The sequence below is a fragment of the Nelumbo lutea genome, chromosome 1, assembly GCF_056320005.1.
Source record: "Nelumbo lutea isolate HS-2025 chromosome 1, American lotus-T2T, whole genome shotgun sequence".
NCBI lineage: Eukaryota > Viridiplantae > Streptophyta > Magnoliopsida > Proteales > Nelumbonaceae > Nelumbo > Nelumbo lutea.
The window spans coordinates 25904610-25918625 of record NC_142684.1 but is presented as its reverse complement, the minus strand read 5'-3'; the positions used below and the strand labels follow the sequence as shown (position 1 = coordinate 25918625).

Below are 14016 nucleotides of genomic sequence, written 5' to 3'. Positions count from 1 at the left end.
AAGCCCTATCACCATGATGCTCCGGGGCAGGATTCATTGCCACTTTGTCCAGCTTTTCAGAAGCTAGTACCAGCATAAGGTTCCTATACCAGTCAACATAGTTTGGGCCCTTCAACTTGTTGTCATCAAGCAGTTTTGCAAAAGATCCGTTTGCCATTTTCTGATAAAAGAGCAAACATCAGTCCACAACCTAATTTGATTCATGTTCATTTCATAGATATGGATTTTAATCTACGATCCATTTCCATGTATTCGTCTCTGAGATTTCCCTCCTTTCTCAGGGACGGAGACTACGGGTTGTCTCTGGAAATGTGGGAAATCACATATGGTGCATGGAGCCAACTATTTCAGCCGCATAACCCCACCACCTTTCTGTGAACGATCATATCCACTCATCATATGAGTTTTCCCTTTGGCCTCTGTCAGACAAGGTTCAGAGCCGTTTTCATATAAACCTTTCTGTCCAGTGAGTGCTTACCCATCATATTCGTGAACGCCAAGGTACCGTGAGAGAGTTCTCATTTTCTGGTGAAGCCCCTCCCACATCGGTCTATGACGCCCCTATCATCTTATGAAACACTCAGACAAGCCCAACAGCAAATGGATAGCCCATTTTCTGGTGCGTTTCCTCATTACTGAAGGACCCATCCTCATGCTAATGATGGAAGGCCTTTAGAGAGTTCATCATATGAATCTCCCTATCACATGCACTCATATTAGCTGGAGGGAACAAAATTACGCCCTAGTTTGATTTAGGTCAAACCAAAGTGGCTCCCACTGACTTTCATAAAGCCAGATTTTGGTGGGCCTTGAATCGGCTAGAGTTCTGCACACAACCTCTTGATGAGGTGTGGAGCCCACCACTGAGGGAAGTCATCCAATGATCAAAAGGGACACCATGGCAATGATGTGCATTCAGCCATGGTGTGCGCAAGAGCCACTGTCGAATGAGCATGGGCCAAGTACTTATGGCCCATGTAAGCAGCACATCACACATCCATACATCTCATGGAGGGATAAATTGATCCAATCAATTAATTATCTGTAAGGCCCGTTGGAAGCCCGTTAAAATTCCATAATATTAACCATTAATATTATCTAGGTATATGGGCTGAATTAGGATTATCCAGTTCGGCCCATATAGCTTTATCCTTTAAAATGGACTTTTGCAGTTTTAACTATTTAAAACTGGGACTTTACAGGCTGGGCCGAATTAACCATTTAATTAAATATCAATCCTTAGGCCCATTAGTGAGAAATTAGGGCTGACTTTCAGCCTTGATTAAACCCTAGAATTGGTCCAAACAGTTTGAACCAATCTCGGTTCGAATGGGTCTAGGGTTTGATTTTTAATTAAATCCTTAATTCAAGAAAATAATCTGAAATTAAATACTGATAAAAGGAAAAACAAGAATCAGTCAATCAAGGCTGTTCGCACAATCCATCCTGCAAAACAGAGGTTAGATCACAGAATGCAGTTTCACAAACTGCAAATTACAGATAGCGTTTCTCCCATCTGTGAAATCTCCTTCTCTGCGTCGCCATCTTCGATCCAAAATAAAAATAAATAGAAATCCTATTTCTATTAATAATTACATTAGATCGAATACCTATACATTGAGTCTAGAAAATAAAAAAAAAATTATTTACAGACCCAAAAATAATTCAAGAATTGCAAAACCGTAGGTTCCCTGCACAAACCAAGAATTCAATCTCCTCTTGTATAAACAACCCATAAATCAAGAAAATTATAAAGAACAATTCTAAATAATAATCAGAATTATTTAAAATTAATTTCAGATTATTTGCCCATCTGTTTTGGGAACAAATTTCCCAAAAACCAAATCTGCGCAAATTGGGTAGAATGCCTTCTCCCTAATTGCGCAGGTTCAGATCTGAAATAGAATGGTTCAAGATTTGAACCATGGCTCTGATACCACTGAAGGGATGAGAGATCCATCCCATGGACGCCCAAAGATTGTGGAATAAGGGGGCGAATTTCAAGGATCATTCTTGAACCTTAAACTGAACCAGATCTGAACCAAAAGGAATAGGAGAGAATTATACCTGATACGGAGAAATAATATCTCCCAACGAATGTGTTCACGCCCAAGGAAAGATCCAAAGACTGCTCCCACTGAAGATGGCGCAGTGCAGGATGGAGCAGAATCAACAGTGTTCTTCGCCAAGAACTCTGTCCTTCGCAAGAATCAGTAGAATGGTACGTGAGCACAGCTTCCTTTTCAATCCTTTCTCAAAGAACTGATGTCAAGATCCAATCCTGACTTCTCCCACAATTGGAGATCGAACTGGCGAACAGGGCGACAAGAACAGGGAGGCAGCAAGAGAGTATTCGCAGGGTGTAGAATTCTCTCTTCTTGATTTCAGCACTAAAGAGGATCTGATGTATCTCTTCCAAAGGCTGCCGCCCCCTCCTTCCTTTTGTTAACTTAAAAGATCAGCTCCTAATCCCATTAGGAGCTGCTTATCCAAATCATATTTGGATCAGCCTTCTCTTCTAGTGATTAGGATAAACCCTTATCTTATCTGCATATTAGATTAGCTTTCTCCTAATCCCATTAGGAGGTTTCTAGATCTTAATCACATTCAGATCTGGACTCTCGGAGTGGATAGGATTAAGACCCTATCCCATCTGCTAATCCATCTCAAAATTCGCCCATTTAATTAACTAAATAAATAGCCCAATTCGAAATGGGCTTTAGGCCCATTAAGCTTATATGCTCACTCAACCTTCCTAACTGCTGTCCAGTTAGGCTTCCTTGTATGGCGTGGGACCCAAGCATTGATCTACACATCAGCCACATGGGTTCGGCCCAGCCTTTGTTACAAGGCCTGGTCGAATACATTGTTAAAGACAATGCACCCCCTGAAACCCATCGAATGGGCTCTATGGGCCCAACACTTACCCTAAGTGGTCCCTAGGCCAAGCCACCTTGTAACACCCAGGGACTGTGGGCAAATGCAAGATTAGGCCATCAGGTATTATCCTCAATGGTCTTACACTTAACCTCTCAGCCCTTAATGATCATACACTGCTCGACAAGAGAGGACCTCTCCCTCGGCTGCAAGGAACAGTGTTGCACTCTCCACTTATATGGATCCCGGGAATTAAAACCTTTTGCAAACATTTTAGAAACAATAATATATATACTTTTATATCTCATATAAAATATACTTTGCAAAACAAATCTCAATGGTTGAAATCGATTGCCGGTAGTCTTGGTTTCCAATAGTGAGAGTGCATCCCCGATCATTACCTTTGTCCGACAAAGGGGCTGATCCTGTCACTATGATCACCCACTCAGATGAATTCTCGGATTGTCCCAACATACCCAGGTTTGACCCCCGCTAAGGATCTCATTGATTGGTACATCAAAGATAGCCTGATCCGACACCTAGTGCGGTATCATAATCGAGTCTAGGGGTCGGGTGTAACTTTCCAGTTTTTCCCATCAATCTCCAAGGTCCAGGGCAATACTGAAAATCTGGTCCAGTTCAAAGATTCAATTAATCTCACACTGTATGTGCCTAGGGTCTCACCCCAGTAGCTGAGACAAGCCACCCCAACCGACTTGGTGGCACCACAGTGTCAGCCTTGTCATGATAGGTCTCCCCAGACCGACCCACTAGCTGTGAACATTCTAAACTAACACGAGTCTCAATAAGTGTCAAGTTTAAGGGTATTACACAGAAACATATCATGGGAACATGAATCAAATATGCACTTTTTTTCATTTACAATAAACTCATAAAGTACATCAATTTTGATTGAAGCTAAGGGCATACAAAACTGTATAACAGTGTGCAAGTGTCAATTCTATATGATGATGATGATGGGAGATGAAATGGAGCATGTTAAAGTAATTAATGCACTTTTATCACCTATCAACTAATGAAAATATAAGTTTGAACCAAGTGGTCTTATCATGGCAGAAGCAATTAGTTTTTTTCTTTTTACATATTAAAATAAGAGTATACAGTAATATAATATAAAAAGTTAAACACACTTAACCAAGGTTCTAACTTTTAAGGCACGTATCTTTCTTTTATATTATACTATTATAATAATTGAATTCAGATAATTATTGAATCAAATCGACATGTATTCGAATTTGATTCAAGTATTTAATCGGTGCAAAGTATATATTCAAATTCGACTGTTTGCATCATTCAAATTAATTATTCGAATTCGAATTGATTACATTGGATATCAAATTCAAATTCGGATTTTCAAATACCATTGACACCCCTACCAGTTGTAACTTGCAAGAAGAAAAAAATTGCAAATAAATAAACAAACAAGTAATATTTATATTTTGATGATGATATATGGTGATTAACTAAACACATTTTAATTGGGATAAATTGAAACCAAGCAAACAACATTCCTGTCTTTACATGCAGTGACATGTGATCACTACCAAACACATGGGAAAAGGAATACACTGCTTGGCTGGATGGTATACTACAATTGTCATTGTTAAATCAAATTGAACCATGATGAACTCCACCTACATACTGTTCATGATCTAATTGCATAGAAAAGTAATCACTTATTATTCTTTTTTTAATATGTATTTTGTTATAAAACTGAAAAGGATGGTAACGTTGATGCTTTCCTTGCAAAGTTGCATTCCACTCCTGTCATATAGCTTGTGTAGGTTCAACGTAAACAGCAATTATGCTGGGTCAAACATAAGTAAGGACTATGCATTTGTACCAATAAATGTTGTGGCTAATGTGAAGATTAAATGAGTTTGTTTGCATTAAATGGAACCATTTCAAGTTTCACTTATTTTATTTTATTTCCTATAAAAAATTCACTTATTTTACCGATATATCCTTCATTTCATGATAACAAAGGCAAAACAGGACTGAAGTGTAAAATAACAACAAATTAGGATTTACATTGCAAACAAATGCAACCTATGTGTTTTGGTAGGACTAATGGTGCACCTAAGTTTGCAACATTAAGTTTCTTTGTGCTTAATGGATATAAAAAGGTATAATGCTACAATTAATCAAGTGGAAGATCTGCTGAGTAAATTCATGTGCTTCATTGTAAATCTACACCATCATCACCCTCTCTTCAACTAAGGAAGCTCCAAAAAATCAAGCATCAAGGCTGATCGAGAATTTAAAGTCTTTGGTCTTTGGAGTTAAAGATTCACTTGCAACAACAACTCATAAAGGAGTCAAGAATTCTATATCAAATTGTATTTATTTGTTTTTATCTTTTATACAATTTTGATGTAAATCAGTTGTAGGATGCACTTCATTAATGCTCAGCAATACTAAACTCGGTCATCCTTAGAAACCATAATCCTTATTAGGTTTGGTTCCTTGGCTTTCTATGCTTAAACTTGTTATAAAAGTCAAGAAAAATACCTTTGAAAGCCAATGGAAGTATTTTCAAACCTTTGGGGCAAATGTGCCAAGGTTTCCAAGTGTTTGAGATGTTTATTAAGCAAATTACACTTGACTGCAAAAAGTAGTCAACTAATCAGATAAATGTGTCAACTAACTGTGACAACCGATGCATGCAAAATGTCTAGTTTGAGAAGATATATCGACTACTCAAACTAACTAAATTCATAGGCTTACCAATCAACTATTAAGGAGGAATCTATTAACTAGGAGAGAAAAAAGATTCCTTCCTTCCTGTTATAGTTGACTATTAGAATTATATAGTCATATACCACAGAAAAAAATTGGTTATTTGAAGGCTTCAACAACTACTACTAATTTTGGAAAACCTTCTAACAAGTTAGGGGAAATTAGAATCATTTAAAAAGAAGGTACAATCCCTTCAATGGCTATAAATGTTCACTTGCTCTCAACTCCTCTTAAAATAGAGGTTCTTAACTTGATTCATGATATAAGAAAGCAAGAGAAAGGTTTTTGAACCAAGCTTGTAAAAAACAACCTATGCATATTTTGTACATGTTGTATATAGCTGTTTTTAAAGAGAGCAAGTTAAGGCTAGATCTCTTTTTAGGAGATCCTTGAGCTTCATCAGTGTTATAGGTGAGTTTTGTTGAAGTCTTTGAGCTCATTTTTCACTCATTTGTTCGGATTTTCCTCCCTGAACTAAGCATCTACTCTAAAAAATGAGTTTGTTTGTGTTGTAATTTGTTATATTAAGAGACAACTTTTGCATGCAAATCTGCTCTTATGTAATATTAGTGAAGAATATTTGAGTATTTAGATGTTCAACCTATTGAACACCATTTAAGGTCTTGTTGGCACCTTTATTAAGCTCAATTACACCCAAAAGCCCCACTATTGTAGGTCTTATTGGAACCCGGTGTAATGAAGTCCTATTGATGTAAATCAGTTGTATGATGTAAATCAGGTGTAGGTTGGGTAAGGCTTGGATGGGGAATGATCTCTTTGAAAGACAAAGAAAGCCCAGGAAGTGGGAAGGTTGGCCTTCAGGGTAAGGATGCCAGGGCAAGGGATCAAAGTGAGAGAGTGTTGGATGCTGAATGTTGAATACCGAATGAATTTCAATACGAGGAGGATCTCTATTTATGGAGGAGATCCCGAGACCCTAAAAGGTAGGAGACAAAAGTGCTTGTCTCATATCAGGAAAGGGAATATTGGATTTGCTGTCAATCATTAAGTGCGCCACTAGGGTTTCGTCATGTGTCTCATTAAGATTTTCCTGAGGATCAGTTTTCCTTCCCCTCAAGATCCCTCATTACTCACATGTGCTACTACCTCTCGTGCACTTTATTTAATTGATGTGGCATTTAGTGACGTCATTGCCTAGTGGGTGGCATCCCATTAACCCTGTGTGGCGCTCCACCACATCTTTTGATGGGTTGTGGGTCTATTGTAGTTTTGGGCATGTGCGGGCCTCTCGCCAAGGGCTCAGCCCGGGTTTCTCTTGGCTAGAGTCATGAATGGGTTCGTAGTTGTGCAGCGAACCACAGGTTTATCACGGTTCTGTGATGTGCTTTGTGAGTTCATCACAGAACCTGTGATGCATTGCAGGTTCATCGCAATGGAAAAGTTGATTGTGGGTTGTTCGCATGCAACCCCGTGGTGTTAATTTAGTTTTTAATGTTCTTTGAGGGTCTGAGTGGACACTATATACCTACATTAGCCCCCTGATTATCAGTAAGTGGGAGCTTATCGATATGCATTTTGCTTTCTTATTTTTGGGTTTTGTAATGGATTTGCTTGTATGCATTGGGTCTGGGGATTTTCCCTGTTTTATAGCTTTGTATAGATCTTGTATGCTTTATGTTCACGGTGGTAGTTTCTTACATTCCATGGCTTAGACCCCCTGTCTTTTGGTGATTTCCTTCCTGTCAACGATTAATGCTATATGCTCTATTTGTATGTTTCAGCCCCCTTGACAATTGACAGGAAGGAAATTAGCAAAAGATACTAGGAGTTACTTCTGCCAACCGTTTTCTTTATGACAATGGGCAAGCTTGTGTAAATTTTAGCCCCCTTGGCTATTGGTGGGGAGGTATAGGTTGGGGCATCAAGCCCCCTAACTATTGTTAGCGGGGGAGGGGTTGGCAAAGGGTGATATCATTAATGGCTTACCAGGGGCGAAACCCCCCTGTGTGGTGGTCTGGCATGCTATTCGATTCCTGATGTTTGTCAATGGTGAGTGATTCGATGGCGTATCAAATTCTGTCATTGATGGGGATCAGGCACTACAAGAAAATACGCTTATAGCTACGAACAGAATCGTAGGTACAAATGCCAAAAACCATAGGATTATTGCTATGGACTAGCTATGGTTAAGAAATGGTGGCTACAATCGCAGTGGCTGTAGGCAATAGCTATAGATGAACGAATCCGTAGCTATAACTAACCTATAACTACAGTTTGTGCATGTAGCTAAAGCCTAATCTAAATAATTATACATGTACTTGTAGCTACGATTTTTAAGTTATCCATAGCTACAAATTTGACTTTCTAGCCATAGCTACAAAATTTGCATTTATAGCTACGATTTAAATAGTCATTAGCAAAAGATATCAATCTATAGCTACGGATATTAACTGGCAGTAGCTAAAAAATAACCTATAACTACGGTTCACGTTGTCTGTAGCAGAAGAACAACGATCGCTAAAATAATCTTTAGCAACGGTTTTTATTGACTGTAGTTAAAAAACATAACCCAGATCCTAAATTTTTTCTATTATTTTTTGAAGCCTACTTTCCTGTATCGAATACAAGCACAACTAAAATTCCATAAAAATGTTCTTGAATACATAAACTATATCTCAAGGTGCTTTAACATCCATGTGTTTATTATAAATTCAAGGTTCTTAAATACATGAAACTCAATCCAAAAAAAAAGAAACTTGCCATGTAAAGTTTGATCAAATGTCTTCATGTACACGTGTGAAGTATCCTCCTTTACCATGTTCAACCTATAAGAAAATAATAGAAATAAGTTAGAAATCACATTTTTGGCGATATAAAATCATGTATGAAAATTTGATTTAGTATATATGCAATATAAACTTGCCTACTTTCCAAGCCTAATGTTAAACAAATGACAAATCCAAGGATTGAGATCAAACACAACTTTTAAGAATTCCGGATTTTCATTAAATACAACAGCATTTATCAATTCTACGTGGGGCCCAGCCCAAAACAGAAGAAGTTGTGTCCCGAAATCCCTCCCAAATGGGCACTAATATGGTAGAAGGAAAAGGCAATCCCTAGCATTTCAAGGTGTTTGAAATGAAGGGTGATTATAAGATAGCACATACAGCCAACAGACAAAAACTTATAAAGTCATAAGCATTTTACAGATCGTTCTTAGGACATCATAAACCCCACCACAAAGCTTCCCTATTACAACTCCACTTCTTGCTAGTGCATGGCTTTACTTCATTCTTTTATCATGGCATTTGCTGTTTTATTTAATTTGTTAAAATTAATTGAGCCTAACCATTACCAATAAAAAAGAAAAAACAACATTTCATATAGATGAATTCTAAGACCAGCCAATTTGATGGCAGGTGTCTTAATGAGGTTAAGGTTGTAAGTATTATGTATCTACCAGCCACCTTCTTTTTCTTATATATTATCAGCCTTTTAGTTGTTTCATTTCGCTTGTTTTTTGCTATCTACTTTTTATAGATCTTTTGTTTTTCTTTTACTGTAACTTCTTATTAATCTGAAAAAAGAAGAAATCTAGCTGTTGTTTTAATTTCTATGCCGAATTTATTGGTTAATTTCTTTGATAATGTGCACTTTGTTTTGAAACGAGTAAGGTAATAATGTGCAAAAATTATTTTTGAAACAAGTATAGTTGCACTCCTGTTGTGAACTTCATATTTTCATGGTTAGATATCATTATATAAATGTTTCTGCTTGTTTTTTTCCTCTTTTCTTCCTCTCACTTTATTGTTTATTATTTATTAATCCTCTTAAAATTTTGTGCAGCTTCTTCAAAATTATAGTCCATTATGTGCCTGGATGGGATTGTCATGGTTTACTAATTGAGTTAAAAGGTAAGTGTTGCCTATTTTATTGGTTTCATTGGTCTTCTGGTTCTAGCTTTGCTGTAACTTTGACATTTGGTTCTAGCTTGTCTTTACAATAATAATCATCAATTGCAAATGTGGGAAAGAAATTGGTAACTAGGAACTAGCAAATATGTCCCTAAAGCATATACTTTCTTTTCATCAATGTTTTTTCTTCTGTATAATCAACTAGGTAGATGTATATAGTAGAAAATAGGTGTGAAAAGAATGGAAGAGATTTTCAACATAAAAGCTTTACCAATCTTGACACCCAAATTGGTAATTTTTTGATAGCTGTTGTTATTCACCCATTTTTGTTCCTATTTTGTTGTATGGCTTACATGACTTGTTACTAAAAGGTTTATTGTTGAACAGAGAGAAAACAATTCAACTGTTTCTCATTCTTGACTGAAGTTTGAGATCATTGTTGAAGCTCATGTTTTGATTGCCAATCAACAGGATTGTGTTTCTAGATCTTTTCCTTCTGTTAGTAATGATAGATCCTCTTTTCATAGAAGACCACCACAAACCATAGAAGAAAGGGAGGGGAGCAATAACTCAGGACCTCCCAGAGCAGTTGTTTGTTCTCCTTCCGAGTAGGGTGGACTCACTGCCTCACTCTACCTTCTTGTATTGGTGACAAGGACAGACTACCTCATGTGGAGATACCTTGGTATGATGGGAGATTGTCAGATGCTACAATGGACTATTATTCTAAAGATTCTGAGTTCTCATCATGGGTGCCTCATATTGTTAGCATGGGCAGACCATCCAGTACCAAAAAATCTCAATATGGTCAAACTTCCAAGGAGGGAAATGTTGACAATGTTTCAAGACAGCCTACATACTTACCCACTTCTGCAAATTTGCGGGAAGAGCCTACTCTTTGTTGTAGTGAAAACAGAGCTTCACTAACTAGAAGATTTCAATACGGGTTTTAATTTGACTTGTATTTCTATGTGCACTCAAGGGCTCTTCTAAGGGAATTCTCCTTTCAATTGATGGCCTTCTCACAAAAAGAAATTTATCCCAGCAAACCAGCAAAAACATTTTCCTAAAACTTAGAGGTACTATAGAACCCAGCATTTTATGCCACTGTTAGGATTACTTGGTCAATAGGTGCATTTTATGCTCCGTCCTACTGATTGAATTGCTGGCTAGTAGGTGCATTTTATGCTCTATCCTACTATTGAATTGCTTGGTTGGTAGGTGCATTTTATGCTCCGTCCTACCAATTGAATTGATTGGTAAAATATTTACCCTATTTACTTAAACCTGAATTTAGGACTAACTTAAAAGGGATGGCTTCAGATGAATGGTGTACTCCCTGATCATATTTCTTTACTCAGTTCACAAGAATTTTCTCAAAATATTGTTTCAATTGATTTCAAAAGAGTTGAGTTTTTTTTTTTTTTGTAATGCAGAAAAACATGACCTAAATTAAGTTTTAAAACACAACCTAAATTCTAACCTAAATTCCCTCCCCCACACTTAAAACTTACATTGTCCCCAATGTAGGGTAAAATGCAAAGAAAGGGAAGAAACAACTAAACTATAAATGCAAAAACATAAAGAAAAATAAAAAAAAAAAAACAAACTTCCATGTTTTTAATCACCATAAACTGGATCCTCTAACTCTTATGGTTGCAACTTTTGGTGCTTTCCCCTTCCATCCATCATGGGTGGGTTCAGCCTTCTTTGTGGTTGACAGGAAGGTTTTGCTTGCTCTTCAAGTAAGATGCAATGCATGCATGTAGATGGGCTGATTCCTTTGATATCCGCAATCATCCCACCGATAACCGTCTTATGCTCCTTAAGAACCTGCACAAGCTGCTCTTCTTGTGGTGCGCTAAGGCTACTAGAGATGATCACCGGTAATGTCTCTCCATCTCCAAGGAATACATGCTTGAGGTGATTAGAGAGAGGCTTCAATTCTGGAATGGGAGCCTGCAAAACAGAGGGTAAAGGTCTCCTGTCAGAAATCGGCAATATAATATAAGGAGCATTACCTGACTGTTGTAAGTCTGGAGAATCATCCAATGCTGCAACAATTTCCTGCAAGTCAGCATTCAGCATTGGCACCTCTTTCTCAAGATGTTTACTAATGGAGACTTCTAGTCCATCCTTTCCATTAAGTTTGAAGACTTCCTATGCCAAAGAATCAATCGCATCAACAGAAAAAATAGGATTGTCATCAATAGGATATTTCATGGCATCATAAATATTAAACTTAACAATCTTACCATCAAAGCCATGGTGAATGTGCCACTATAAACATCTATCTTAGTCTTGGATGTTTTTAAAAATTATCTTCCTACCAGAATATGAGTGGTTTGATCACCATTATCCATATCAAGCACATAAAAATTAGTAGGAAAAACCAAATCATTTACTTTCACAAGAACATCCTCAACTACACCCTTAGGATAAGCATTAGATTTATCAGCTAATTGAATCACAACACCAGTTTTATTTAAAATTCCACGTTTCAAAGAAGCATATATAGAATATGGCATGACATTAATAGAAGCTCCTAAGTCTAACATGGCCTTCTCAATTCTAGTGTTACTTATCATGTAGGGGATAGTGGACATACCTGGATCTTCGCACTTTGTAGGGAGATTTCTTTGAATAACTGCAGAAACATTTTCCCCTACTCTCACATTTTCACATCCTTTTAGTTTTAATTTTCTCTTATGTGTATATAATTCTTTCAGAAATTTAGCATAACGATGTACTTTTTTAATAGCATCTAATAGTGGAATGTTTACCTCACATCTACGAAAAGTCTCATAGAAATCTTTGAACTGCTCTTCTTTCCGAGATCCTGCTAAAGCATTAGGGAAAGGAGGTACCTGTTTATAATCGGAAAGAGGTGGAAACTTACACTTAGGTACATCATCACCATCGGGAGTTATGTCTTTCTCCTTTCCTTGGTTCGGCAATGCGGGGGCTGCCCTTGTTGGTGCCTCAACCTCTTTATCACTTCTCAAAATGATTGTACTTACATTTTCTTTTGGATTCACAGTGGTTTGAGAGGGTAATTTCTTTGAACTTTGCGCCTCTAACCGACTAATTTCCATTGCCATTTGGCCCATCTGATTGTCCAAACATTGGATACTGGCCCTTATCTCCTGCTGAAATTGTTTCGTCTCCTGTTAAAATAACAAAGTATTAGTGGCAAAAGATTTAACAATATCCTCTAAAAACATACCTGAATCAGAAGTTTGGGTTGGTTGTTGTCTAGGGGGGTGCGGCTGATATTGCTGGAAAGTTTGGCGGTTTTGTGGATTCCCATAGTTGAGATTGGGGAGATCCCTCCATCATGGATTATACATGCTCGAATAGGGATCATATTTCCTTTGCAGTTGCCCTGGAAAACCACCTATCGCATTTACTTGCTCGATGGGCTCCTCTTGAAAAGTTGGGCACATATTCGTTGGATATCCTACTGTCGAACATATCCCACAAGCCTTCACCGTTTGCATGTTAGCTACATCCATTTGACGGACAAGAGATGTTAGACTTATAATTTGTTGTTCTAGGGAAGAGATATTTACCTCATTAGCATGCTTTGCTGGAGGGTTGAGCCTATAGCGGAACTGTTGAGAGTTGGCCGCCATATTAGCAATCAGATTTCTCATGGCCTCGGGGGTTTTATCCACTAAAGCCCCTCACTAGCAGCATCGATCATGCTCCTATTAGTAGGTTGAAGTCCCTCATAAAAATATTGAATAAGTAGTTGTTCACTGACTTGATGATGGGGACAACTTGCACATAACTTCTTAAAGCGTTCCCAGTATTCATGTAGGGACTCCTCGTTGTATTGCCTTATTCCGCAGATTTCTTTTCTGATATTGGCCGCCCTTGAAGCTGGGAAGTATTTTTCTAGGAAGAGCCTCTTCATCTCGTTCCATGTGGTAACACTTCCGGAGGGTAGATAATAGAGCCAATCATTAGCCAAATCCTTTAGAAAAAATAGGAAGGCTCTCAGTTTGATTTGCTCTTTATTTACCCTCATGGGTTTCATGCTTGTGCATACCACATGCAGCTCCTTCAAGTGCTTGTGAGGGTCCTCACCTACGAGACCATATAAAATGGGTAAGAGATGTATCAATCCAGATTTCAATTCAAAATTAACATCAGCATCTAAATCAGGAAAAGTTATGCATAAGGGTTGCTGATTTAAATCCAGTGCAGCCAGCTCTTCCAGGGTTCGATTTCCAGCCATGATGTCCTCTTCTCTCAAATTAGATCCGCTAACAGATAGAGAATCAAAGGCTGGATCGTTCTCCTCGAAATGACTCCGAGCTTCCCTCCTTAACCTGCGCAAAGTCCCTTCTATTTCTAGATCAAATTGTAAATCACATTTCTTAGAGTATCGAGTAACAGGCATAAATTAAGGAAAACCTATTAAACCCTAAATGACATACCATAAAACAAATAAAAATAATAAAAAAATGTTAGACAGTTTTTTATGCCCTTAGCT

The 14016-nt window shown here is 37.7% G+C and overlaps 1 protein-coding gene across 1 annotated transcript; it reads right to left on the bottom strand.

Annotated features, from left to right (window-relative positions):
* Window positions 1–11165: 11165 nt before the first annotated feature.
* On the bottom strand, window positions 11166–13150 carry LOC148874023 (uncharacterized). Its single transcript, XM_088951430.1, has 3 exons — window positions 13088–13150; window positions 11846–12682; window positions 11166–11675 (listed from the first exon to the last, which is right to left on the bottom strand). Exons 1-3 carry the CDS (start codon window positions 13148–13150, stop codon window positions 11166–11168), a joined length of 1410 nt encoding a protein of 469 aa, XP_088807556.1.
* Window positions 13151–14016: the final 866 nt, after the last annotated feature.